Genomic DNA, 26,805 nt, shown 5'->3' on the forward strand with positions numbered 1-26,805 from the left:
GTGCCAGAAATTGAACCAACCCCTGTGCCAGAAATTAAACCAACCCCTGCAAAGTCTCCAAGTGAAAAAATTAATGAAGAAATGAGAAAAAGGTAAGGAATAATCTTGGGGTGTATTTGGTTATTGTTTGGGTGTATATGGTCCTTGTTGGGGTGTATATCTTCACAATTGTTCTATAATTAGTTTTTTTTATAACATGATTCATTTTATGTAACCCTGCAACCCTCCAGAACCACCCCCAAAAACTGAAGAAAGCACACCCACGCTTCCATCAGCTCCATCTAAAATGTAAGTTCAGCAGAGTAAAATTCTGTTTTCAATATCATTCGTCTATTCTTATTCTTATAGTACGTTATATGTCATCACGCAGTAATCCAACCACAGAAGATGCTGCTGCACTGATGATGATGGCACGGACAGCATCGTACATTCCTAAAGAAGGTCCGATGCCATCATTCAGCCTCGGCTTGACTGATTCAAGCCAAGAAGAAGCAGCAACGCAAGAGGGTGCAGCAACGCAAGAGGGGAAAAGGGCGAAAACTCCTGAAATGTCAAAACTAATAGAACAATTAGGGGAGCTGGTGGAAAAAATTGCATGCAGTGGGGTGAAAACAGAAGGTAAAAGTCCACAGATTCAAAAGCAAAGTGGCGAAGAAAGTTTTGAAAAGTTTGAAACTCCTGTGAAGACAAATGAAATGACGGCTGAAATGAAAGACAAATGCTACATCTAGGCCATACGTGTGAAAACATATGGAGATGGAGCCACTAATGAGTATGACGCCATGTGCATACTTAATGCCTAAGATCGATACATTTTGTCAAAAGTCCACTTCGCATCTCTCAAAGCTGATACACATATAGAAGCTGAGGTAATATTAGAATAACATTAATGATTTTATCATTAAAAGTAACTGCAATGTTGATTGATGTAAATTGATTTGGGCTTTTTTTTCCTAGGTTGTCTCTGCCACGTGCCTCATCCTTAACCAGCAAAACATTAAAAGGTTTCAAGAAGAAATATACTGTCTCCCCCCTGATATTGTGGTAAGTTGTACTTCAACAAATCTTGGGTGTATTTTTTGTATTTATTTGGGTGTATTTTCTGTATTCATTTGGTGTTTCACAATTGTTGCAGAACATGACCATTGGAAATCATCCAAATGGGGTATTCTTACAGCCTAAAACCAATAAGCCATTCAAGGTGGAAGACTACCCAATGTTGATACCCTTCTTGGACCTTAAAAAATTAGCATCACATCCTTATATAAGTTTTCGTTTCTAAAACTTCTTATTACCATTCTTTACTTATGTGCCAAATAAATTAAAACACTGTTCAATGTGGACATGCTTCATATTTTTGCACTTGTTTGCTATTCAAACCATTGGTGGTTATGGGTGGCTGATACAAGAAAGAAAAAATTTTATATACTCGACCCATATCATAAGACATGTCCATCCAATGCCAGAATGGACATAAATAAATTCATTGTAAGTTGGTTCTGTGTTTTGTATTTTAATATTTGGGTGTATTTATGTTCAATATAAGGTGTAACTTTGTGCTCCTTTGGGTGTATTCTTTTATTAAATTTATTCATATGTTACTGATTTGTTTTGTGTTTTAAGGGATATGTAATTTCAAGAATGAGAGTATATGCTGGGGGGCACCTCTAAAGAGAAAGGATCACGAAATTCATCCACCATACATTAACATCTCAGGCCAAAAGACAAGATATAAATCTTTCAATCTGAAAATTAAACTTTCCTATATGTAATTTGCTAATTTATTTCTTGTTTTTCAGCTATGACTGTGCTATTTATGTAATGAAGTGGCTTGAGATAATTCATAATTCAGCCCGAAAACATTAAAAGGGGGAAGTATGAGTGGGACAATTGGACCCAGGTAATTGTGTTTAAAAACTATATAACTTTATATTACTTTACTAAATTAACATGGTTGATTAAAAAGAAAATTATTTTAAACTGCAGGACGAGGTGGACCACTATAGAGTAGAATATGCTTTCCGAATTATATTCAATGAAATGAATCAAGACAAATTTGAAGCCATTAGGGGAAGTGATGCAATAAGACTATCCAAGCCATCCTCATTGTTATTGAGTCCATATTGTCAGATAGATTCTAATGATATTGACACTGATTAATCTAACTGTTATATAGTCTTGTAAGAAATTGAACACATGCTGTAAAAATTTGCCAATTATAATCCAGTTTATTGTAAAAAAAATTCCATAATTAAATTCTCTCTACTGTATTCAAAAGGTCTGAATTATAGGTACTAAAATATGAAGGAAAAATCAAACCAGATATTCACCCATAACTTGAAATTTTACACCCAAGGAAAGTTGAATATACACCCAAACTTTTATCCCCTGATGCTTTATCCCTAAAACCCTAAACCCCTAAACCCTAAACCCAAAACCCCTAAACCATAAACCCTAAAACCTTAAACCCTAAACAATAAACCCTAAACCATAAACCTTAAACCCTAAACTCTAAATACTAAACCCTAAACTCTAAACCACCCAACCTACTATAAACCCAAAACATCGAATTTTACACCCATAACATCAAATTTTACACCTAAGGAAAGTTAAATATACACCCAAACTTCTATCCCATGATGCTTTATCCCTAAACCCCTAAACCCCTAAACCCTAAAATCCTAAATCCTAAACCCTAAAACCCTAAACCCATAAACCCTAAAACCCTAAAAACATAAAACCCTAACCCCTAAAACCCTAAACCCTAAATCCTAAACCATAAACCCTAAACCCTAATCCCTAAAATCCTAATCCCTAAACCCTAATCCCTAAACCCTAAACCCTAAATCCTAAACCATAAAAACTAAACCCTAACCCTAAACCATAAACCCTAAACCATAAAAAAATAAAAAAAACAATAATTTATAACATAAACAGCAGCATCTGAAATATATATATATATATATATATATATATATATATATATATATATATATATATATGTAAAATGTCAAACAGAAGAAAATTCAGAAATACACCTAAAAAACTAAGCTTTACACCCATATTTTGTAACTATACACCCAAAAAACTATCCCCTGCTTCTGGTTCCCTGAACTGATAATTCATAACACGTCCTTGATATTGGCTGGAATTTGGACGCACCACTGATGCAACATCAAAGAGGTTTAACTGGAAATAATAAACTCACATATTAGCAAAAATATTAACAAGAAAATTAAACTCAATCACCACATGTTTAAAGAACATCACTTTTACCTCGTTTAGAGCTTTCGTTTTCTTCTTCTTTGAGGGATTTGCAATCTGTTTGTCCAACTTTGAACCTAACCTATTTTTTGGACATCCTCTTGTTCGAACCCTTGGAGGGCCTTGAAGCTCGTTAACGGATTCCAAGTTGGCATCTTCGTGAGATAACGAACATGTCCCTTTCCTTTTGGCTTTAAGTTCTTCCATCTCAACCATGATGTTATCGTACGCACGGTGCAGAATGGCAGTCAGCTCCTCCGATTCTGATGCAAATTCGAAAATATTTTGTGAACGAAACACCAATTCGTCAAACCTCTTGCTTCTTGGCTCCAACAGTGGCTCATCGTGGCTGCTCTTGATGTGTGTGTGTCGCCTCTTTACGTTCTTGCTCCATCGTTCCAATATATATCTCGGTGACACTTGGGTTACTCGTTCAAAGCTTAACACACTTAGTGCATGACAGCACAATATGCCTCTTGACTCGAATAATAAGCATTGGCATTTTACTTGGGCTGCTACTGAGTCGTAAGTAACCACAAACTTGTTGAATATTGAGCTGGAAACTTGTTCTCCAACTTCGTATACTGAATAGCCTAGAGCGGAGTTCGTTAATCTTGTGATACAATTTTCCTTTCCTCTGAATTATGCTTGAACTTCCCTAAACTTTTGGTGAGTGTACACATGTTGAAACTGAGCTTCAATGGAGGATTTTGTTGCACACGGTATGACCATATGAAAATCTGCAGCATCCGATTCTCTTTCTTCTTGCTCCCTGCTTCTGAGGCAATTATCGTATTGTTTGACAAATTGAATAAGCGAGCTGTTCCGTGTAATAAACTTGTTAAAAATGAATGCATGCTCTTGCTCCTTTGTGTGCTTCTCATCCCTGCCCAGAAGTGGTGATCTAGATAAATTGGAACCCATATATGACGGTCTTCTTAAAGATCTGTATAATACACCCAAATAAGGCTATATTACACAAAAAAAATGCAATTTACACCTCTGCTGCAGATTTTAAACAACATTACCTGAAAGCCACTTGTTGTCCATAAGACCATACTTCAGCATAAAATCATTCCAATTTCTATCAAATGAGTCTTTGGTATGAGAGTTCCAAACAACTTGGCTTATTTCTTGTTCAATTTCTACGTGTCCCTTGCACCCATTTAATTTTCTTGGAATCTTCTTCATGATGTGCCAAATACACCAACGGTGAATTGTTGTTGGCATACAAGCCTCTATAGCCCTTTTCATTGATGCGCATTGATCGGTGAGAATCCCTTTCGGAGCATTTCCTCCCATGCAACGAAGCCAACATTGAAATAACCATTTGAATGATTTAATTTCTTCGTTTTTCATCAAAGAGCATCCAAGAAGTGTTGACTGACCGTGGTGATTCACCCCGACAAAAGAACCACAAACCAAATTATACCTGAAACAAATTACGATAGTGCAGAATGAAAAATCATTACGTACACCCAAAAAATGATTTTATACACCCAAAAATATCCAATATACACCTCTGCAGCAGATTCATAAAACAACATTAATTTAACATCATAAACAAGAACATCATATTACCTGTTAGTATTGTAGGTGGTGTCAAATGAAATAACATCTCGAAATACTCAAAGACAGCTCTACTCCTTGCATCGGCCCAAAAAGCCAGCTTAATCGATTGATCATCCTCGAGTTCGAGCTCGAAAAAGAAATTCTGATTCTTCTCTTTCATTCTTAATAAATATTTTCCGAATTCCTTTGCATCTTCTTGTTTCGAAACATTCCGCACTTCTCTCGTGATGTAATTTCTCACATCCTTTTCGATAAAATTTAACTCACGGTGACCCCCAGCTATTGCAACAAATGATTGGTAAGTTTTGCTTGGTCTGATACTAGCCTCCTCGTCATTCTCTATTGTACGACGAACGGACATGCTTAGTTCCATGTGCTGTTTGAGCATCTCTGCTTTAGTTGGACAGCAAAGGTGTGAATGATGCAACACGACCTTCGAAATGATCCAAGCACCAACATCCTTCAATGTGTGTATATAAATTCTTGCAGGACAATTTAAACCAGCTGTGGGATTTGTCTTCTCGGTCGGAGATATTTTAGATTTCTATTTTTCCTCTCTGCTACATGTAATCAATTGATTCTTAATCTCGTTTTCCTTCTTATTTGTGCTCCGAACTCTTATAGAAAAACCTGTAGTCTTGGCATAGTCCTTGTAAAATTTTGCAGCATCTTCAAGGGTGGTAAAAGTCATTCTAACCTTGGGAACAAATTGGTCATCAACAACACATAGGGGCTGCAAAATACACCATGTTAAAATCTAAAATACACCCAAGAATTCCTAATCTACACCCGAACGACAACAACTCAACTAAAATAACAAGAAAAGCCATAAAATATAAATACGCCCAAACTTCCCCTAAAATACACCCAAAAGTTCTTATCTACACCCGAACGTCTGATATAAAATGCAGAAAATTAATCAAAACTAGTACATTAGATTCAATTCACAGATTATGTTTACGCATTAATTTCACAGTCAATGTTCATGGATTATTCAGCTAGAAAATCATGAACGACTAACTGCATCAAATTCAAATTCAATAATTAATTGAAACTAAATCACACCTCAGGAACTTCGTTCGATTTAAATTCAAAATCCACTTCACCCTGGTTCAGCTGACAATCTGAAGTTGAATCATCCATTATCTTCAAAAAGAGTTCAAAGCTTGATTTCAGAAACCATGAAAATCGAAAAAAACGAAACAAGAATACAAACAGAGAAACTCACGTGAATGACGAAGAAGAAACCAGTGTTACGCACGTAAAACAACGAATGAGAAAGCAAAGAGAGAACACATGAAGGAGATCGAACAAATTTGGCAAGAAACTCGAAAAAGGAAACGAAATCTTTTGAAAATTAGAAGTTATATATTCGCGCGTTAATTGATTTGGATTGATTTAAAAGTCTGTTATATAGCGTGTGAAAGGTACGTAACATAAGCAACGCGTTTAGCGGATTCGTTCTCTTCAAAACTTGTAAAACTTGTAAGCGAAAAACACTTTTATGTAGATATTATTCGATAAATAATATACTGAATCTTTTAAAAAATATAATATTTATCTAACATATTTTAAGGATATATGTTAAAATTATTTAATAAAAAAGTTGTTGCGAAAAAATGTGTAAAATTTAATTTCAATATAAATATTATGTATTTATTAAAATAAAATATTTAAAATTTTTTACTAATAATTATCTTAATTTTTGCCTAAAAACATATATTAGCTCAACCGATAAATATAAAAAGTATTTTACAGAACACATTTTGGATAAGATAAATAAATACAATAAAGACGCTGTATAAATTTGCATTAAATTGAACTCATTTATTTTTTCCAGTTTGTTTTATGAAGAAATCGCATATCAAACAAAATAAAAATTAACTGAAGCTCCTGCTTTCCATTTTGCATTTTTGACTTTTGACATGCGGGATCGATCGCGTTTCTGATATCTCCCCTCTCTTACTTCTTTTGGTGTCTGCAGGTTTGTTTTCAACTATTCCTCTGATTTCCTTTTCTTTCTTCGTCAATTTCGTTTCCTTGTGCCCTTTTGTTAGCCCTAATTCCCTCGTTCTGTGATTTTGATGAAACCAGATCTGCGGTATTGTTAATTTGAATGTGTTCACACTAATTCCTTTGTATTTTTCATGGATATTCATGTATCAATTATATTCTCAATTTAATTTTTTTGCAATTTACGGGTTCTTTCTTTTCCGTCCTTCAATGGAGCTTTTACATGGTCTCTCACTCTCTGTTGTTGAAATGTATTTTGCTGCTTTAAAACAATGGAATTAGGAATTATGAATCGGATATAAAATCTTTGAGCACTATTCCAAATAATAATTTACGGGTTCTTTCTTTTCCGTCCTTCAATTTAATTTTTTTGCAATTTACGGGTTCTTTCTTTTCCGTCCTTCAATGGAGCTTTTACATGGTCTCTCACTCTCTGTTGTTGAAATGTATTTTGCTGCTTTAAAACAATGGAATTAGGAATTATGAATCGGATATAAAATCTTTGAGCACTATTCCAAATAATAATATGTTTACAGTAGGAGAAATTCATACGTAATTAATATAGATTGTAGATAAATTTGCATAGGAATCTGAAGGTTTAGGGTTCTGCAGATGGCAAGTGGGTTTGGGGAATCAACGAGCAAGTCTCCCCCAAGCCCTTCGTACTCGAACAACAGCAATAACAACAATGATGCTGGCAATTTTGAATGCAACATATGCTTCGATTTAGCACAAGACCCAATTATCACTTTGTGTGGCCACCTCTTCTGCTGGCCATGTCTCTACAAGTGGCTTCACCTCCACTCGCAATCGCAAGAATGCCCCGTCTGCAAGGCCGCCATTGAGGAGGAGAAGCTGGTTCCATTGTATGGGAGAGGGAAGACATCAACTGACCCGAGATCAAAAACTATTCCGGGTCTTAATATCCCTCATCGTCCTACCGGTCAGAGACCTGAAACTGCAGCTCCTCCTCCCGAAGCAAACCATTTTCATCAACATGGATTTGGTCTAATGGGTGGCTTGGGAGGCTTTGCACCAATGGCGACTGCAAGATTTGGGAATTTCACCTTGTCTGCGGCATTTGGTGGTTTTATACCATCCTTGTTCAACTTTCAATTGCACGGATATCATAATGGGTCCATGTATGGTGGAGCAGCTGGTTATCCTTATGGATACTCTAATTCATTTCACGGTGTCCATGCTCATAGATATCCTCTGCATGCTGGTCAAGGGCAACAAGATTATTACCTGAAGAGGCTCCTTCTGTTTGTCGTCTTCTTTGTTGTCCTTGCTTTTATCTGGCAATAGATTTGATAGATTGCCACCAGAACCAAATTTATGCTCTCATAAATCTTCTGGTGCGTCCTTTTTTTCTTCTTCAGGGTTACTAAACAAATTTGTTCATATAGTACTGTCTGTTATTCTTGTAGTTATGTTCTTTATGATCGCTTTGTGAGACTTGACTTGCATGATAAGCCAACGCACATGTACACATAGATGTTGATTTGATTGTGATTATACCTGCTCTCGATATATAAGGTAGTAGAACTAGTGAAGTTATGCTTATTTTCATTGTCATTTTAATGTTCATATCCTTATATTATATCAGCAATTATCTGGTTATGAACTACTTTCTTTATTTACTAGCTTTACGGATTCAACGTTCCACTCATTGATTTTCACTATCTTGATTGTGGATTTGCGCACATTATATAATATCTATATTTAGATTTTATATTGTTCTTCTGTATTTGACTCCTTATATATATATATATATATATATATATATATATATATATATATATAACATAAAAAAATAACTTGTGCTTAGTTTGATGAAAGCAAATTCAAGCCTTTTTGTAGTTCACTAGGATCAGATATGTTTATGATAAAACAAATCAACGAAGTAGCTTTTGGAGAATGACGCAGTGGACATGTTGCACTGTATTATGAATTCATGATTGTTATACCCCATCACATCTTGATCTCCACTTACTTTTCTGCTCATCTTATGGTCTGTTTTACATCATTGTTCATTTTCGTACCTCACTACCTTGTAATCTGTCATGTTTCTATAGCACGTCTGAAGGTTTCTGCATCTTCTACATACTTTTTGAGTTTTTTTCTCGCTTGTCACTCAGATGTCAATCATGTCATACGCGTTGTGCATATTGTAAATGTTTTAAAAAATAAAATAGTGAACTATTATTTCTATCCATGACAATTTAGGACGCTGACAAATTTACTCACAAATAAACAAAAATTATCATTTCTACACAGAAAAGATAGACTTTTGCTAACAAAACTATCCGAACTCTAAAAAATTATTTAAAATTTCTAAAATACCTTTTATTATAATCTAACTTCTCTTTTTTATTTCACATTACATCTCCCACCCAAATATTTTTTCACCACCACTCTCATCCACAACCACTACTATCACAGCCAATCATCACCATTTCCAAATCCTTCTCTTTACCACTACCATCGAACAAGGGAGGAAGAGTGAGAGAGAAAACTGAAACAAAGAGAGTGAGAGAAGTTATTTATCACTGCTGGAAAATTTATTTTGAAAAGGAGCATTCAGATTCAGAATTTCACATTCAAATTCAAATAACAATGTCTCAACCGAACCATATTGTTAGCAACAGAATTATAAATACATTCAAATCCCAACAATAGAAGTGAAACATTCAAATTCAACAATCATATATCTACAATTCAATAATAAGTCAATTATGGAGATGCAGAATTAGAGAATGAAGCAACAAAAATTAAAAATTAAAAATTAAAATAGACTATAACGACAACATATTGCTGAATCTTCGAACCTCTCAATCCCAACTTCAAAGCTCCGTGAGCAGTGCTTCAAAGTTGAAACGTTGGCGCGGGAGGCTGTTGTCGGAGGGGGGTGATGGCAGTGGTGTTAGAGAAGGTGGTGAGGGCAGTGGTGGTGATGACGGCAGTGATGGTGATAGTTGGGGATGAGAGCGGCAGTGAAGAAAGATTTGAGTGGTAGTGGGGTTTGGGATTGGAAAAGTGGTGGTGTGGAGTAAAAAGAGAAGTTAGAGTTACGTTATATTAGAGAGTATTTTGAAAAATTTAAATAATTTTTTAGGATGGATAGTTTTGTTAACAAAAGTCTATCTTTCACGGGTAGAAATAATAGTTTTATTTATTTGTGAGTAGATTTATCAGCATTCTAAACTTTCATAGATAAAAATGGTAATTTACTTAAAATAAAAAACAAATGATAAAAGGTGCAATACACGTTTTTTTGGTCATTAATACACGAGTTAAACAGGTGTAATGTATTGGGAACAACAACATAAATTGTAGCATGTGGGCCCTGACTGCGGAAAGGCCCAATTATATGCAATTCGTGCTTTTGTTTTTATGGGTAGCGTTAAAATTTTCTTCATGCATTGTATCCAACTCACTCCAAGCCCATATTCTTTAAGCATATGGCAAATTGCCAAAGGAGAAGTTAATTTTAGTATTCTGCAAAGCAAATGAGAAGTGAGAACAATGTTAAATAGTTGACTTTGCTGACTTACATGCAAATGATCAAAATATAAAGGTATTAGTCACTTTGATTTTTATTTCATTATTTCTCACGATTACTAAACCATTAACATTTTCCTTCGCAAATCGCAATATCGTGATAAGTGTTTAAGATCTTGTCTATATACAAAGAACAAACGACAAGTACAAGTTATAAGATTACTTGTATGATTCTTTAAGTAAATTTCCTTTCAGCCCTTAACTTAGATTTAACTATGTTTCAGTCATAGGCCATTCCTACTTTTATGTGAAATGGGTAGTTGGGTACCAAGAATATAGTAAAGAAAGACACAAACAAGTCAATTTCTAAATTATAGCTTTTAACCTGATCCTGAAAATTAAACTGGACTGACCGGTTTCAATCGGATTAACTAAAAACCGATCACTTGATCGATTTGGTTGATTCCAAAAATCGTATGACAAAATATTGATAATCAACCGAACTGGTAATTAATTGGCGAACCGTCGAAACTGGCCAGACTTTTAAAGATGTTCGGTTCAGTGGTTATAGCTCAAAATGGCATCGTTTAGCAACCAAAAAAAAAAATTTCCCAATAATAATACCCGTATGAAGGCACTTGACCCCTCTCTTTCTCTTTGACAATTCAAATTGGAGAACCCCAGTGCCAAACCTCCTTCGAACGTAGCTGCAGCAGCCACCAACCCTCTTCAATCATCGCCGAACTCTTCTCCTCTGAGGATAGACCGTGGGTGTTGCGTTGTGTGTGGAAGCTCTGTTCAGCGGTTCGGCTCTCTCTCTCTCTCTTTCTCTCTCTCTGTGTGTGTGTGTGTGTGTGTCTCTCTCTCTCTTTCTCTATATGTCTGTGTGTGTGTGTGTCTCTCTCTCTCTCTCTCTGTGTCTCTATGTGTGTGTGCGCGCGCGTGTGCGCATGTGCGTGTGCGTGTGCGTGTCTTCGCCGACAGTTCCCATTCTTCTGGCAGCGTCATTTCCCTTCCTCCCTCTGTGCCGGTAAGCACTATTGCTTGAAATTATTTTTGCTTGTTTTGTAATTTGTACTTTTGGTAATAATACTGAAATGCTAATTTTCAGATTTGTTAATACTTTTGTTAATAATACTAGGTTCTCATCGTTTGTGGCGGTTCTCATCGTTCCCTTTCTCATCGCCATCGCATGAAGGTCGAGCTTGTGGCATTGCCAAGCTCAACAGCCCTACTTCGAGCTCTCTCTTGCTATCTCCGTCATCATCACCACCCTTCCTTCCTCGCGCTAGTAAGCTCTCTATCTTCAATTTATTTTTGCTTGTTTGATTCTATGTTGCTGAGTTAGGTTTAATTGTGAGTTGCTGGTTTTAATTTTGAGTTGCTGAGTTATAGATGATGATTTTATTGATGTTTTTTTATTCTGAGTTGCTGATTTTCTGAAATGTTACTGATTTTGAAAATTGAATGATGTTGTTGTTGCTGATTTTCTAATGGTTAAAATTTTTTTAGTTGTATGTTAAACATTATGTTTGTCATTTACGTGCGATTTAATCTGCTTTAGTTATAAACTTTGATATTTTGAAGTTGCTTACAAATTTTTATTGATAAATTATAGATAATTTATTAGGTAAAATTGTGTAATTTTGAATTTTATTAGGTTAGAAATTATTGAATTTAAATATTTAAAATTATATGTTGAATTTTTTATAATTTTATTTAATATTTAATTAAATTGATTGAACTCCGGTCGAACCATTCAACAAGTGAAGCAATTATCTTATCAGTTAATTGACTGGTCCAGTTCTCACAACCTTGATTTTTAACAATCATGCTTTAGTCAAAGTATATATCAATATACTAATTTAATCATGTGCTAAAGCTCATTGTCTACTCGGAGGTCCCTTAGAATCCAAGTTATAATCTAATTTAGGGTAATCCCTAACCTTTTTGAAATTTTTCAAAACTACTCTTAACGTTTATTTCAATTTAATTTTGTTCTTAATGTTTGAAATAAATTTCAATTTTATCCTTACTGTTAAATTATAAACAGACAAGTATTAGTCAACATTTTTATTCCAATTTTACCCTTAAATCCTTTTTACTATCATCCACTCAATTCTCTCCTCAGACTATCAAACTCAAAAATCATTCTTTTACTTTCCTCTACATATCTTCTCCATCATATCTCTGCTGCCCCTCCTCCTTCCTCTTCCTTTCTGCTCTCGTTTTCGAGCATCATCGCTGCTCCTCCTCCTCCCTCTTCTTCTCCACCCCTATGACTGGATCTCCACCTTATGTCACCTCCTGAATCTGTCTCGCATTGTCACCTCCGGCAGCAATCCCAGCAAGCAGAGGTGTAGCTGAGCAGGAACAAAAAACGGCGGTGGACGGTGCAGATGCAGAACAGCAAACTGCTTTAGTAGGAGCGGACGCCGTCGGCAGCAACTCTGTGGGTGGCACAGGGCGTCGCATGGCAAGGCGGAAAGCAGCAATGGTAGCCTCAAACAGCACTTGTAGCGGCACAACATTGTTCTCCGGCAACAGCAGCGCTCGATGTATTATCGTGACTAGAGGCACAACAGCGCGGACTCCCATCATTTTTGTCACTCCCGCTGAGCTATCTCTCTCTAGCTCTGCGGGTGTTCCCACTTTGCATCCTTCACTTCTTCCTCGTTTTTGTCCATGATGACATCTATGGCTTGCCATATCTTTCTATTTCTCTCAAGGTGTGTGTGGTTCAAGTATTATTTTATTACTTAGATTTCATTTTCATGGGAATCAAATATACCCAGGGAGAAGGTGGAAATTAAAATTATGGTATTTTGGTTCTCTGGAATCAAACTTGCTTGGGAATAGCTTTTTAAACTTTGAAACAAACATGGGAATATGATATTTCCATCTTAAAATTCTTAGAAATTATTTATAATTCCCCCAACCACACAAACCCTCAATGCTTTGCGTTACCTGCTTTTACTGATTGGAAATTCCAGCTTCAATTGGCGTAATTTGTGTCTGAAATTTGAACTTTTGGCAATTTGGGTCATGTAAAAACTTGCAAATTATGCATATGAAGTTCAAATTTGGTTCTTTTGAAGTTTTAATTTTTTGATAAATTTGTAGGGAATGAGTGAAGAAAGGTTATGGAAGCTTACAAGATATTGGCATGGATGTTATGGGAGTGGTTGCAATGGAGGTGAAAGGTGTTGGGCTATTGGCAGTGGTTAGAGGTGGTAGGATTCAAAGTTAAGAGGCATGGGTTTGTGGTTAGAATTAGGGTTGAAATTGAAAATGAAAAAAAAATAATTAACAGTAAAGTTGGAATAAAAATGTTGACTAACGGTTGACTATCAAAATTTAACGATAAAGGTAAAATTGAAAGTTAATTCAAACGTTAAGTACAAAATTAAATCAAATTAAACGTTAGGGATATTCTTTAAATATTTTAAAAACATTAGGGACAAAAATATATATTTTACACTCTAATATAATTCAAAATTTTTCTTTTAAAATAAAAATAGCGTTAATCGCTAAGGGTGTACGCGGATTGGATCGGATCAGATCGGATATGGCCGAAAATTCGATCAGTTCAGAATAATCCCCATCGGATATGATATCCGCATTTTTTAGTGTCGGATCCGATCCGATCTGCACATTTGCGGATCGGATCGGATATCGGGTATACCCTCAATTTTCTTTCACACTTTTAAACCTATTTATTCCTGTAATATTTTTAATAAATCTTTTCCTAAATAACAAAAATAAAATAATACAATATATGAATAATAACTACTAACTAAAACATACAAACAAGTAAATATAATATATATATATATATATATATTTTAATTATTATTGTGCGGATCTGCAGATCTGCGGATCGGATACGCGGATGCAGAGCACATATCCACGATCCGATCCTTAAAGGGTGCGGATCGGATCCTATTCAATCCGATCAATCTGCGAATCAGATCATATCTACAATTTTTGAATCGGATGTGGATATTTACCGCGGATCTGCGGATACGATCTGATCCATGAACACCCTATTAATCACTCCACACTAGTACCACACGCACACGTATGTAAACTTTTACTCATTTACTACCACTTCAAGTCATATGGTAATAGTAAGAAATGGTAGTGAGACAAAACAATTTGTTCACACAGTTTAAATTTGCTTTATATAGTATTTATTTATCACAGTTTATTAAATAAAGTCAAAAATAATAAATTTTGGCAGTTTTTAGTTAATATTTTTTCAATAATACTCTACAACTAAGTTTATTACTCAACTAAGTTGATATAACCTAATTTACATCCATGCGCCACTATCTCTAACTATCTTTTGACTAAACGCGCCATTATATATAACTTCTTTTTTAAGTAAACGGTTTCTTTCTCTGTAGATTTCTTTTTTTTCAAATTGCTCTGCGTTCTCTCTGTTCTCTCTATTTTCTATTTTTTATCTGATTTGAAATTTGAAAATACAGAGAAAATAAAAGCAGGATACAAGAAGCAGGGCTACTTGTGAGTATTTTGTAGATGTTGTTTCATTTTATACCATGTACAATACAAACATGTAATTTGTTGTTTATGGTTTATGTTCTTTTTTAAACAAGTTTCAGTTCATATTAGATTCTTTTTTCAGTGCAATCTTGATTTTGTTTATGTGTTTTTAACTTCAGGTATAATTTGGTTTTTGGTTCTTTTATTGATGTGAATCACCATGATCATTCTACACTTATTGGATGTTCTTTGATGAAAAATAAGAATATTCAATCATTCAAATGGTTATTTGAATGTTGGCTTCATTGCATGGGAGAAAATACTCCAAAAGGCATTCTTACCGGTCAATATGAATTGATGCAAAGGGCTATTGAGACTTGTATGCCCACAACAATCTATATGTGGTGTATTTAGCATATTATGAAGAAGATTCTACAGAAATTAAATAGCTACAAGAGACATGAAGAAATTAAACAAGAGATGAGTCATGTTGTTTGAAACTCTTTTACAAAAGATGTATTTGATGGAAATTGGAATGATTTTCTTATGAAGTATGGTATTAGAGACAATAAGTGACTTTCAGGTAAGGTAACTTTATTATAATTAATTGATGTTATTTTTAGTGTTTGGATATTTATGTGTTTTGCTTCAGTAATAAAGGTGCGAACCTATATACGTTTCGGTGCATTTGGTTTCTAATTTATGTATTTTATCATTTTTAGAGCCTTTTGAAGATCACCATTTGTGGATTCTAGTTTATCTTGATCACCACTTTTGGATTGGAATGAGAAGCACACAAAGGAGCGAGAGCATGCATGCTTTTTTAAATAAGTTTATTATAGACAATAGCTCATTGATCTAATATATAAAAATAATATGATAATTGCCTAGGAAGTAGAGAGAAAAAAGAGAGAGAATCTAATGTTGCAGATTTTCATACTGTTATACCTTGTGCAACAAAATTATCAATAGAAGTTCAATTTCAGCATGTGTATACTCATGAGAAATTCAGGGAAGTTTAAGCACAATTTAGAGGAAAGATGAATTGCATCACAAGATCAACAGAGTCCGCTCTAGATTTTACGACATATGAAGTTGTAAAACATGTTTCAAACTCAACATTCAATAAGTTTGTGGTTACATATGACGCGATATCATGCGAAGAAAAATGTCAGTGCTTATTATTTGAGTCAAGAGGGATATTGTGCCGTCATTCTTTGAGTGCGTTAAGCTTTGAACGAGTAGATAAAGTGGCACCAAGATATATATTGGAACGATGGAGTAAAAATGTAAAGAGGAGGCGCACACATATCAAGAGCAGCCACGATGAGCCTTTATTAGAGTCAAGAAGTAAGACATTTGATGATTGGAGTTTTCGGTCACACAATATTTGTGAATTTGTATCAGAATCTGAGAAGTTGACTACGATTCTGCACCGTGCTTATGATAATGTGATGACTGAGATATAAGAATATAAAGGCAAAAGTAAAGAAAAATATTTGTTATCGCATGAAGATGCATTTTGGGATGATATTAACGACCTTCAAAATCTGTCACGTGTGAGAACAATAGGACATGCCAAAAATAGATTGAAATCAAATACTGGAAAACAAATTGCAAATGCATCAAAGAAAAAGAAAAAGAAAGTTCTAAGTGAGGTAAAATTGATGTGCTTTAATTAGGTGAAAAATTGTCTCTTGTGCATGTGAATAGTTGTGCTAATATATGATTTACCTTTTGCAGTTAAACCTTTTAGTTGGTGGATTTGTGATTCAGTCAAATTCAAGCCTTTATTATGGACAAATTATAAATTATCAGTTCAGTGATTTAAGGAAATAAGAATCTTGGTGTTTAATTGAATAATTTTTTGTGCATTTCATGTGACTTTCAGTGCAATTCATGTAATATTTTATTTTGAAATAAAAATAAGGTTTACTTTTCTAGATTGTGTGGTGTTACATTTATCATGTCACTGTTGGTTTTCAAATTACTTTCTTCCATTGTTTCATGGTAATAGTTTCAGGTGTCAATGTGACAAATTTTGGTGCAGCTTTTATTTTTTTAATATATTAAATCTAGTAACTGTGAACCTAGATTTATTTAAATTAACATGATCCCAACATAGTACAGACAGGTTCATACAAGTTTAATATGACAAAGAAATTCATCAAAAGCTTTTGAATAAATATTTACACCTGTTTGTAACTAAACAATTCACAAAAAATTCAATACTTGAAAAATTCTAAACAGTTTACAATGTTCAACCTATTGACTCTCTATATCTCTTGATGAAAACCTACAAAAAGGATTTAATATTGCAGAGGATGGCTTGAAGACTCTAATAATTTCAGATTCCGTAATGGCTTTATCTCTCAACTGATTTATTTCATCAAAGAGAACAAATGAAGCATATTCGTGTCTGAAGCCATCAACTTGTTCCTACAATTGAAAGAAATTTGTTAATATATGCTAATTTAGAAGTAGAGAATGATCAATGTTTAATGATACTTACTTGTTTCCAATTCTTCCATGAATATTTTCCTTTTTTGATCTTTTTCGGTTCTATCATCTCTAGCCATTTCAAGACGTATATTCTACAAACCTAACTAAGAAACATAATAAAATATGTTTAATAGGATAAAAACTGAATAGCAGAGTAAAATTATTAAATAACTCTACAAGAGCAAAGAATAATAAGAAGATTCATACCTTGTTTGCTGAGCACTAATGGAAATATATGGTGCTTCCACTACTACATACTTGACTTTTACTAAAATTTAAAAAATATTACCAAATCATATTAAAATGTTACTTATGTATATTAGTAACATTTTAACAAATGTTAAATATACCCTATGTTACTAAAGAGTTTTACTAATTTAGTAAAAATGTTACAATAGATATTTTTTGTAACACTTAAAAAAATGTTACCATAGATAATTTTTGTGACACTTAGAAAAATGTTACAATAGATATTTTTTGTAACACTTAGAAAAATGTTACAATAGATATTTTTTGTAACACTTAAAAAATGTTACACTAAATATTTTATGTAACACTTAAAAATGTCACAATAAGTCTTTCTATAACACTTTAAAAAATATTACAATAGATATTCTATAGAAATACTCTAATAAATGTTACAAAAGATTTTCTTTGCTAACAACAAAAAATATTACAATAGATCTTTAGTAACATTTTAAATGCACAAAATATTGAATTAAAATCTTTTTCTTCAATTACATGTTCTACACCCACTTTACAAATTAAATTCAAGATATTTAAACATTAAAATTGGTCTAATAAGTCAATTTTCTTATTTCTTCAATATGCTTATATGATTAAATACACAATATACTACACATAACACATTCTAAAGCCTAGCTGCCTAAGCACTCAATTAATATAACTCATATCAGAAAAGTAAGCCATTACATAGAAAAAGTTTCGGTAGTTCATTGTTACTGCTCTATAGACAAACTCAAGACAATGCTTCAACCACCCCGAGAATTTGGACCTCAGCTTCCACCAAGCAACTATCCTTCACCAGAAAATCCTGGTATTGACTGGTGAAGTAACTGAGTGGAATCAATCTTGATCCACCACGTTCATGGTTTGAGGAACTAAACCAGTAATTAGCTACAAGTAGAGAAAAGGAGAACTTAGGTTATTGGATTGAATTAAATGTTTTTGTATGTCAAATATTAATTAAACTATCAATTTGTGTCCCTGGCATCAGGGAAATTTCATACAATTTTAAAGATGAACTAAACTCTACCTTTTCCAAAGTGATGCTTGGCTTGCTTTTGGTCAAGTATACGTAATATTATCTGTGCATATATTTTTGAAACGGGAGAAAGTGTTGATGGGTTAGATAAGGCTAAATATAAAGAAAAATGACTGCCAAATCCAGGGCCGTTTCCTTTGGGATATAGTTTTATCTTCCTGCAAGAAAAACCATTATGACCAATGTAAGTAAATTGCAAAGCAAAATTTCAGATACACTTTGGAAGCATATATTAGCAATAAAGCAAGGTGATTGTTGTACTACTCAGTTTCCAGCATTGAATGTTTTAGAGTCATAGCATTCTAAGTCCAATTTTGAAAAGTTGTTAATCTCCCAAACATGCTTGTAGGTCAACATCATAAATAAAAGAAATTCAGCAACATAATCTTCATATCCATAAATATTTATTTTGGAATCACCATCCAATAAAAGTTTGACAACTTCACAAAGTACTTTCTTTTCAAAAGATTATTTTGTGCCAGGAGATTTACACTCAGTACACAGAGCCAATAAAAAGGGAAATTTTCACATGCAAACCAACCAGAATATAGAAAATTGATATCGATGTGATAGATAATAATTAATAACCTGAAATTCATGGAATTGACCCCTTAAAGCGCAAAATGAGGCTGGATTTTCCGGCACCCATATCCCCCAGCAGAACCTGAAAGAAAAAAACTGTTACAAGATTCTCACAATTCAACAAAATAATTATTAATAAAGGGGATTGAGAGTATGAAATTACCTAGAAGGAAGAAAATCATATGATTGATATATCTTTATGACTAAAATCAAGATTATCTTGAGACTCTTCTCCCATTGGTTGATTATCTAAGATGCATGTATCAATTGTTGTTCCAGGTATATCATCCCTAATCCAATTAACATCATCTTCAACACTTGTAGATTGATAAAGCATAAAACTTGTTATTTGAGGACCATCCTTGAACTTTTTCATGTCATCATTATCTAAGTCACTGTATATATGAAACAAATCCCTTGGAATGGTGTTGGTAACAACATGCCAAGTATCACTTGGATCTTCTGTGTAATAAACTTGTCTCACTTGAGTTGCAAACACGAATGGATCATTTTCATAAATTGGCTTTCTAAAATTTATAAGTATTAACCCAAAGTTGTATTTTTTTACTTTGAAATCAATCGCACTTAAATAGCACATATTTAGAATTCCCATGATAATCTAACTCAAGTATAGCTTTTAAAACTCCATAATAAGTGACATTTTTCACTTCTGGATCCTTGTCTTTCTCATTTCTAAACTTGACAGTGGATGAAATAACCATAACTCCAATATTTTGTGTTTTTCTCTCACAATCTTCAGTTATAAACTTATAACCATTTATCATATAAGCAGAAAATCTTCTTGCAGCAACATTTGGCCCTCTAGACAACCACTTCAACTCTTTACTAACAAATGAATTCCTAGCAAAATCTTCAAACCATTCAGTAAAGGTAAGACAATGGTCTTTTGTCTTATCCCATTTATCTCCAAGGCTAGTATGAGCATCACTAAAAACAATCTCCTCGTGTTGTCTACATAAATGTGAAAAGTATCAAATTTAAGTATGATAATATTAAAAAATAAAGAGGCATATATGATTAATTACTTGATATATGGAGCGATGATAATACAATTGAACAATACATAACGATGAGATTGCTCCCACATAAGAGGATCCAGACTTATCATCACCCCATTTCGTATTGGACCGTCAAGATTCTTTGTTGGATTATTGAATTTTGTTTGGACATCGTCATTCAAGTATCTTGAACAAAATGTCAAACATTCGTCTGCTAAATACCCTTCTGCAATAGATCCCTCAGGACAACTTTTATTACAGACGTAATTCTTCAATTTGAGTAAGAACCTATAGATATTAGTAATAAAGTTTTAGAAGGATAAATATCACCAAATAAAGAGTATAGGAATTGATATCGGTTTCAAAATAAATCACCTCTCAATTGGGTACATCCAACGGTATTGGACAGGTCTACCAAGTCTTGCTTCATATGCTAGATGCATAGACAAATGGATCATTAGCACAAAGAATGATGGTGGAAATATTCTTTATAATTCACAAAGAATTTGTGCAATTTCGATATCTAATTGTTCAAAAACATCAATTCTGATAACTTTAGAGCATAAAGTCTTGAAGTATGAACTAAACTTGAGTAGAACTCTCACAACTTCTTTTGGTAAGGCTCTTCGAATTACTATTTTAAGCAAGTCTTGCATCAAAATATGGTAGTCGTGACTCTTAAGACCAAAAAGTTTGTGGTGTTCCAGTTGAACACACCTAGAAATATTGGAGCCATACCCTTTAGGAAGCTTCACATTTTTCAAAACACAACAAAAGACACTTTTTTCCTTTGAAGACATTGTGAAACGTGTTGGTGGCAAAAATATCTTATTTAGTCCTATATTTTTTGGATGAAGTTCATGTCGTATCTCCATATCTACCAAGTCAAGCCTTGCTTTGAGATGATCTTTTGATTTTCCTTCTAAATTCAATAATGTTCCAACAATATTTTCACAAATATTCTTTTCAATGTGCATTACATCCAAGTTGTGACGAAGCAAATTAGTACTCCAATATGGTAACTCAAAAAATATGCTTTTCTTAGTCCAGAGATCATCATCATTTCTTCTCCTCTTTATAGTCTTCCCAAACGAATTCTCCCTATTGCCTAATTTTTCTAATATATCAGGCCCTAATAGTGGCACAGGAACTGTTCTTAGCTCTGTCATACCGTCAAAACTCTTCTTGTCCTTTCGCCACTGATGCTTTGATGCTAAAAATTCTCGATGTCCCATGTAACACATTTTTTTACTATGTTTCAAGAATCTAGAGCATGTGTCATAATTACAAATAGGACATGCCAATTTTCTACTTGTATGCCAACCAGATAACATAGAGTAACTAGGCAAATCGCTTATAGTCCAAAGTAAGGCAGCATGTACACGAAATAACTTCCCACTAGAAGCATCATATGTCTCAAAGTCATTCTCCCATAACTCCTTTAACTCATCGATTAAAGGTTGTAAATATATGTCAATATTTCTATTAGGAGAAGAAGGACTGGGAATAAGCAAAGACAACATCATAGAATGTTGTTTCATGCAATCCCATGGAAGCAAGTTATATATCGTCAGAACCATTGGCCAAATACTGTATCTAATACTCATTGTTTTATATGAGTTAAAACCATCACTTGCTAAACCCATCCTCACATTTCGAGGCTCCAATGCAAAATATGAATGTAACGAATCAAAAGTTTTTCAAGCTGGTGAGTCTGCCGAATGCCTTAGTTTTCCATCATTTTTACGACCTTTATTGTGCCACGTCATCAAATCGGCGGTTTTCGAAAATATATATAGTTTCTTGATCCTCGGTTTCAAAGGGAAATACCTCAAAATCTTTGCGGAATTGGTCGAGAAGTTACCTTGCAAGAAAATTTTCTTTTAGCACTTTGGACCTTTTTCATTTTATACTTAGAAACACCACACTTTGGACAAGTAGTGTATTCCTTAAACTTCTTCCAGTATAAGATATAGTCATTTGGACAAGTGTCAATTTTTTCATAATTGAAATCTAAGTCCTTGATGATGTACTTGCATTCTTCATATGTTGATGGTAGACACAAGCCTTTAGGAAGTAATTCATTGAGTAATTGTAGTAACATATTAAATGATACGTTGCTCCAACCATGAAGGTTCTTTATGTGGAGCAAACAAATAATAGTTGATAACTTTTTAAAATCTTTATAGCTCGGATATAATTCTTGATGAGCATCACGGATCAACTTGTAAAACTTCTTAGTTTCTTCATCAGGCTCTTCTTCATTTTCATCCTCATCCAATGCGTAATCAAATTGACTCGTTTCAAATTTCCTCGACATCATGAAGGTCTCTTCCAACAATTTATCCAAGTTATCTTGTATTTCAGATCCATCCTTCTCAGCATATTTTGAAGATCTACATTCTCCGTGAAATATCCACTTATTGTATCCCTTATCAAACCCGTCACAAACTAAATGCTCGTAAACATCCTCTCAATTTTTCCAAGAACAATTATTGCAATTCTTACAAGGGCATAGAATCTAAGTTCCTTCAACTACATTATGAAATGTAAAATCAAGAAACTCATCTAACCCATCTAAGTACTTCTTAGAAGTTCACAGTGTGAGCATCCAACTCTTATCCATGACTAACTAATATTATAAAATTTAAAATGTCTGCAAAATGAGAAGAAAAAAAACTAAAATAAGGAGCATTTTACTAAACTATTGTTGCAGAACAAGGCATTATAATTTGCATAACACTATAACAATTATAGAAGGTATGTAAGATAAACTCTCAAGACTAAATATAGGAGAAGTATCTCTCCAAACTTTCTACCAAACAATTAGAAAAAGAGATCAAAGAATTCTTGACAATAATGCATAAAATCAAGTACAACATATAATCTAACACATGCATTCACTTATTAAGATATAGATAAGAAAATCCTACTTGTTTTGAAGCTCAAACAATTGCTGAAATAGGGATTGACGATAGCGGCAACAAGCAAAATTTGGAGAGCAGTCCAACAAAATGTGGTTGTGGTTGAGAATCAACTATTATTGCTAGGTACATTAGATTTTTCTGTAGCCTTGCTTGGTTCCTGAATTATTATAAACCAGAATCATAGGATTGATAAAGATTCTTAATCATGTAGAATACCTAGAGACTAGAAAGTGAGAGAAAGCATTCAAGAAAAACCTAAACAGAATCCAGAACTAATTAACCAATATTGTAGTAAATAAGAGCTTTTAGCTTCAGTTCCTCCTCATTTTTTTAATTATTTTGAATTTACACAATTAGCAGACTCTCAATTTAGAAAAACCATGATACCCTTGTTTTGAACCAAATGAATTACAACAACCACTTAATTTGATAAAAAAAAATAAAATGAGCACACTACTATTTAGAAATTAAAAATTAACCAAAGAAGATACATCTGCTGTATATTTAAAAGGAGCCCACACACCCATTAAAAAAAACTGCAAACGATAAATAAAAATAAATGAGAATATATAAGTTGCTTGTTGCATGTACACAATTCATATTCTACAAATCATCTATGCATTCATTCAGATAAAATCACAGGAAAGGAAAATTTATATGAACACATCAATCTATAAACCTAGGCATCAGAAAATAAAGACTATAAATGTAAAATATGTTCGGATTTCAGGCCATACCCACTTCGAGTTCTAGTAGTGCACTGCTGGGCCATATATTTGATCCACAATATGATGGATACCTACAGAAAACACAAATCTAAGGAAATGTGTATGATCATAGGATACAGAATTGCCAATGCTTCTATTTTTAACTTGGCATCTATGAGTGTAGCTATAGATAGGCATCAACCTAAACTGAATTACAAGTTATAAGGAAAAAAGAGCTTATTGACTGAGGTATAAATTATCTAAAAGTGAGAATGTCGTATATCTAAACAATGAACTATTCCCTTATATCCCATGAACAAAAGTTACATATGAATCATTATCCATGAACAAAAGAGATATCTAATGAACAAAAGTTACATATGAACAAAAGAGATATTAATTAGAAAAATAAAATTAAATTTATTTTAAATATTTAAAATAAAACTAAGTCAAATTAAATATTTAAAAGTTACATATGAATCATCATCCATGAATAAAAGAGATATCTAATGTTGTGATAATTTAAATTAATTAACAAGATCTTAGGGATATCTATAACGCTCAATATATATGTTGCAATTTGAGTCAAAGATCCTAAAGATACTAGGCTGATTTGTTTTAACTTTTAAGTTAGTATAAATCAGAGTTATCAACAATAAAAATATTTAAATTAGATTAGTTCAGGTTTTTGTTTTTAAAATAAGAAAATTTTGCCAATATATACACACTTGATAATTAAAAGTTATATTTTAAAAACAAATTTTTAAAAAATAAAAAATTTACCCGACCAAATCTTAAGTAAAACTTATTATTATTATAATTGAAGAATTATGAAACGAAATAAGCTTCATACTCCACTTACTTTCACAGCACTCACAATTCCATAGTACGAAAATAACTTATACGACAAAAATGTCTGGAAGAAGCCAAAAGCAAAATTGTATCCCAACGCAAATTTATATCTTCTCAAAGAGAATCCATCGAAGAACTTATATCAAATAGATGAAAGATCTACCAGGCTTCCCAATTTCAAGTTTCTCTTTCCCATGACTCCAAGTAAAATTGTACCTAATAATTCATGGTGGATAGATGAAGAACAAGTCATTTGTTGCTTTAAAAGTTTCATGTACAGAGCAGTGGAGTAGTGCAAAAATATAACAATATATTCGAGGTCATAGAATGAAGCAGAATATGTATGTGAAGTGAAAATTTATTAGTAAGAATTAAGAAGTCTTAACTACTGAGTAACTTACCTACTATGAGGATCCTCAAAGTCCTCTTTCACTTCTTTAGGAAGATTGGCTAATCTGACAAAAGGAGATGAAAATGTTAGCAAACTAACTTGCTTCTAATTACCACCTTTGATGTATTGAATCTATACTAAGGAGACCGTTTTCCGTATGATAGCTATGAACCAACAAAATATCCTTTCAGTTTTGAAGATACAATACAACATACTTTGGATTAAAGGAGCAATTAAACTCATTTATACCTAAATTCAAAACCTAAAGTTCAAATAAACAACAAAGTTAAATTCAAAACCTAACTATTAAATAACCAATTAAAAACCTAAATTAACTAATAACTATACATAAAATTAAGTATAGATTAATTATCAAGTAAAGATTAAAGAGGATTGAAGGATCAAAAAAATAACTGAACAAGAGAACTGGAACTCACCAAGCCATAGTATGAGCAAAAGATGGAACTGACGAGAAGAGGATGACGCAATGACAGTGCAGGCCACGAGAGGATGAACCAGAGGCAAGAAATTACATATGCATGATTCAGATCTGGATCAAAATCAGTAAGAGATGAGAAATTGAAGAACTGAGAAATTTGTTACTTAACTTTTCTTTTAGATTGCGAAGTGATTCTTCCGCAAGTTTTTTATTCTTTTATGAACAATGTATTCGGAAGTATTTTAATCGTGCTCTTGAGTTCAGTGAGCTTTGTCTTGGGTTTGAGATATTCTCTTCTATAAATCTCATACTTCTTCGACTCAACTTGAATTTGTTTCAAACTAATGCGTTGATTTTCTTCTTATTGATCCTATTAAATTTCTTTGATCTAAGGGTTATCTTTGAAGTTGTCAATTGATTTATTTCTAGCATACTTCATTGTTAAGCATCTTTGTTTACTTGGAATTGGATACATTTTCTCAGATCTATGAGTATTATCCTTGACATTGTCTCTCCTTTCTAGAACATTGTATCCTTCTGGGTAGACTCGAGAATTATTTTGATGTCATGTGCGATCTGTAGGCGTAGTAATACGATGCGTTAGTTCTTTAAGACGCGATATCTGTATATAGAAGGTGAAGCGGTAGGTGTACGACGTTATGAGCTTGTGGCTGTTAGGCTTATGATCAGCTATGAGGCTATAAAGTGATTGGTGGAGTTGGGAAGTTGAAGTTCTGAAATGGGTACGAGGTCTATGAGCGAACGTTATGTCCGCCGTATAATACTAGCATGCTTTGTAGCCTTTAACAGCTTCGTTTTGTGAAAGCCTACCTTGATTTACACCCTATTTTGTTTCCTCAAGTTTTTGTAAAGTCTTGAGATTATGTGACCTTTTGCATCGAGCCTAGCTGGTATCTTCTGCCTTACACTATGCCTTACCCCTATATTTAAATCTTATGGATATTCGGTAATTGAGCATTTATACATAAATGCTAAGACTTCTTACTTTTCTAAAAGTATTTAAAAGTACTAAGACTATGTACGATCTTATGTATTACCTTAATTTTCAAGGACAAAAATTTTTGTAAGGTGGGTAGAATGTAAGACCCAGAACTTTTGAAAAGTCTTATTATGATCAAGTCTCAAATCATATAATTATTTGAGTCTTAATTTCAGAAATTATTTTATTAAAGATAATTAAAGCAAGTTTTGATTTATTGAATTTGGAATAAGTTAGAT

At 33.3% G+C, this 26,805-nt stretch overlaps 1 protein-coding gene and 1 pseudogene across 3 annotated transcripts; one reads left to right on the top strand and one right to left on the bottom strand.

The window, feature by feature from the left end:
* Positions 1–6,638: 6,638 nt before the first annotated feature.
* LOC107610159 (RING/U-box superfamily protein) lies at positions 6,639–8,472 on the top strand. Of its 3 annotated transcripts, none has more exons than XM_016312249.3 (2): positions 6,639–6,820; positions 7,462–8,472. In XM_016312249.3, the coding sequence occupies exon 2, from the start codon at positions 7,462–7,464 to the stop codon at positions 8,155–8,157; it is 696 nt and encodes a 231-aa protein (XP_016167735.1). In that variant the 5' UTR covers positions 6,639–6,820; the 3' UTR covers positions 8,158–8,472. The 3 variants fall into 3 exon arrangements, with proteins under 3 accessions (XP_016167735.1, XP_016167737.1, XP_020961856.1); XM_016312251.3 differs by having other exon boundaries at positions 6,656–6,820; positions 7,436–8,472; XM_021106197.2 differs by having other exon boundaries at positions 6,685–6,820; positions 7,422–8,472.
* An 8,655-nt stretch (positions 8,473–17,127) lies between these two features.
* On the bottom strand, positions 17,128–22,876 carry LOC110265122 (uncharacterized; annotated as a pseudogene).
* Between the last annotated feature and the right edge of the window lie 3,929 nt (positions 22,877–26,805).

This window comes from Arachis ipaensis, chromosome B7 (assembly GCF_059453495.1).
Source record: "Arachis ipaensis isolate K30076 ecotype BB chromosome B7, ASM5945349v1, whole genome shotgun sequence".
In the NCBI taxonomy this organism is placed as follows: Eukaryota; Viridiplantae; Streptophyta; class Magnoliopsida; order Fabales; family Fabaceae; genus Arachis; species Arachis ipaensis.

Coding starts and splice junctions, on each gene's coding strand:
- LOC107610159 (XM_016312249.3), top strand. CDS start 7,462: ATGGCAAGTGGGTTTGGGGAATCAACGAGCAAGTCTCCCCCAAGCCCT.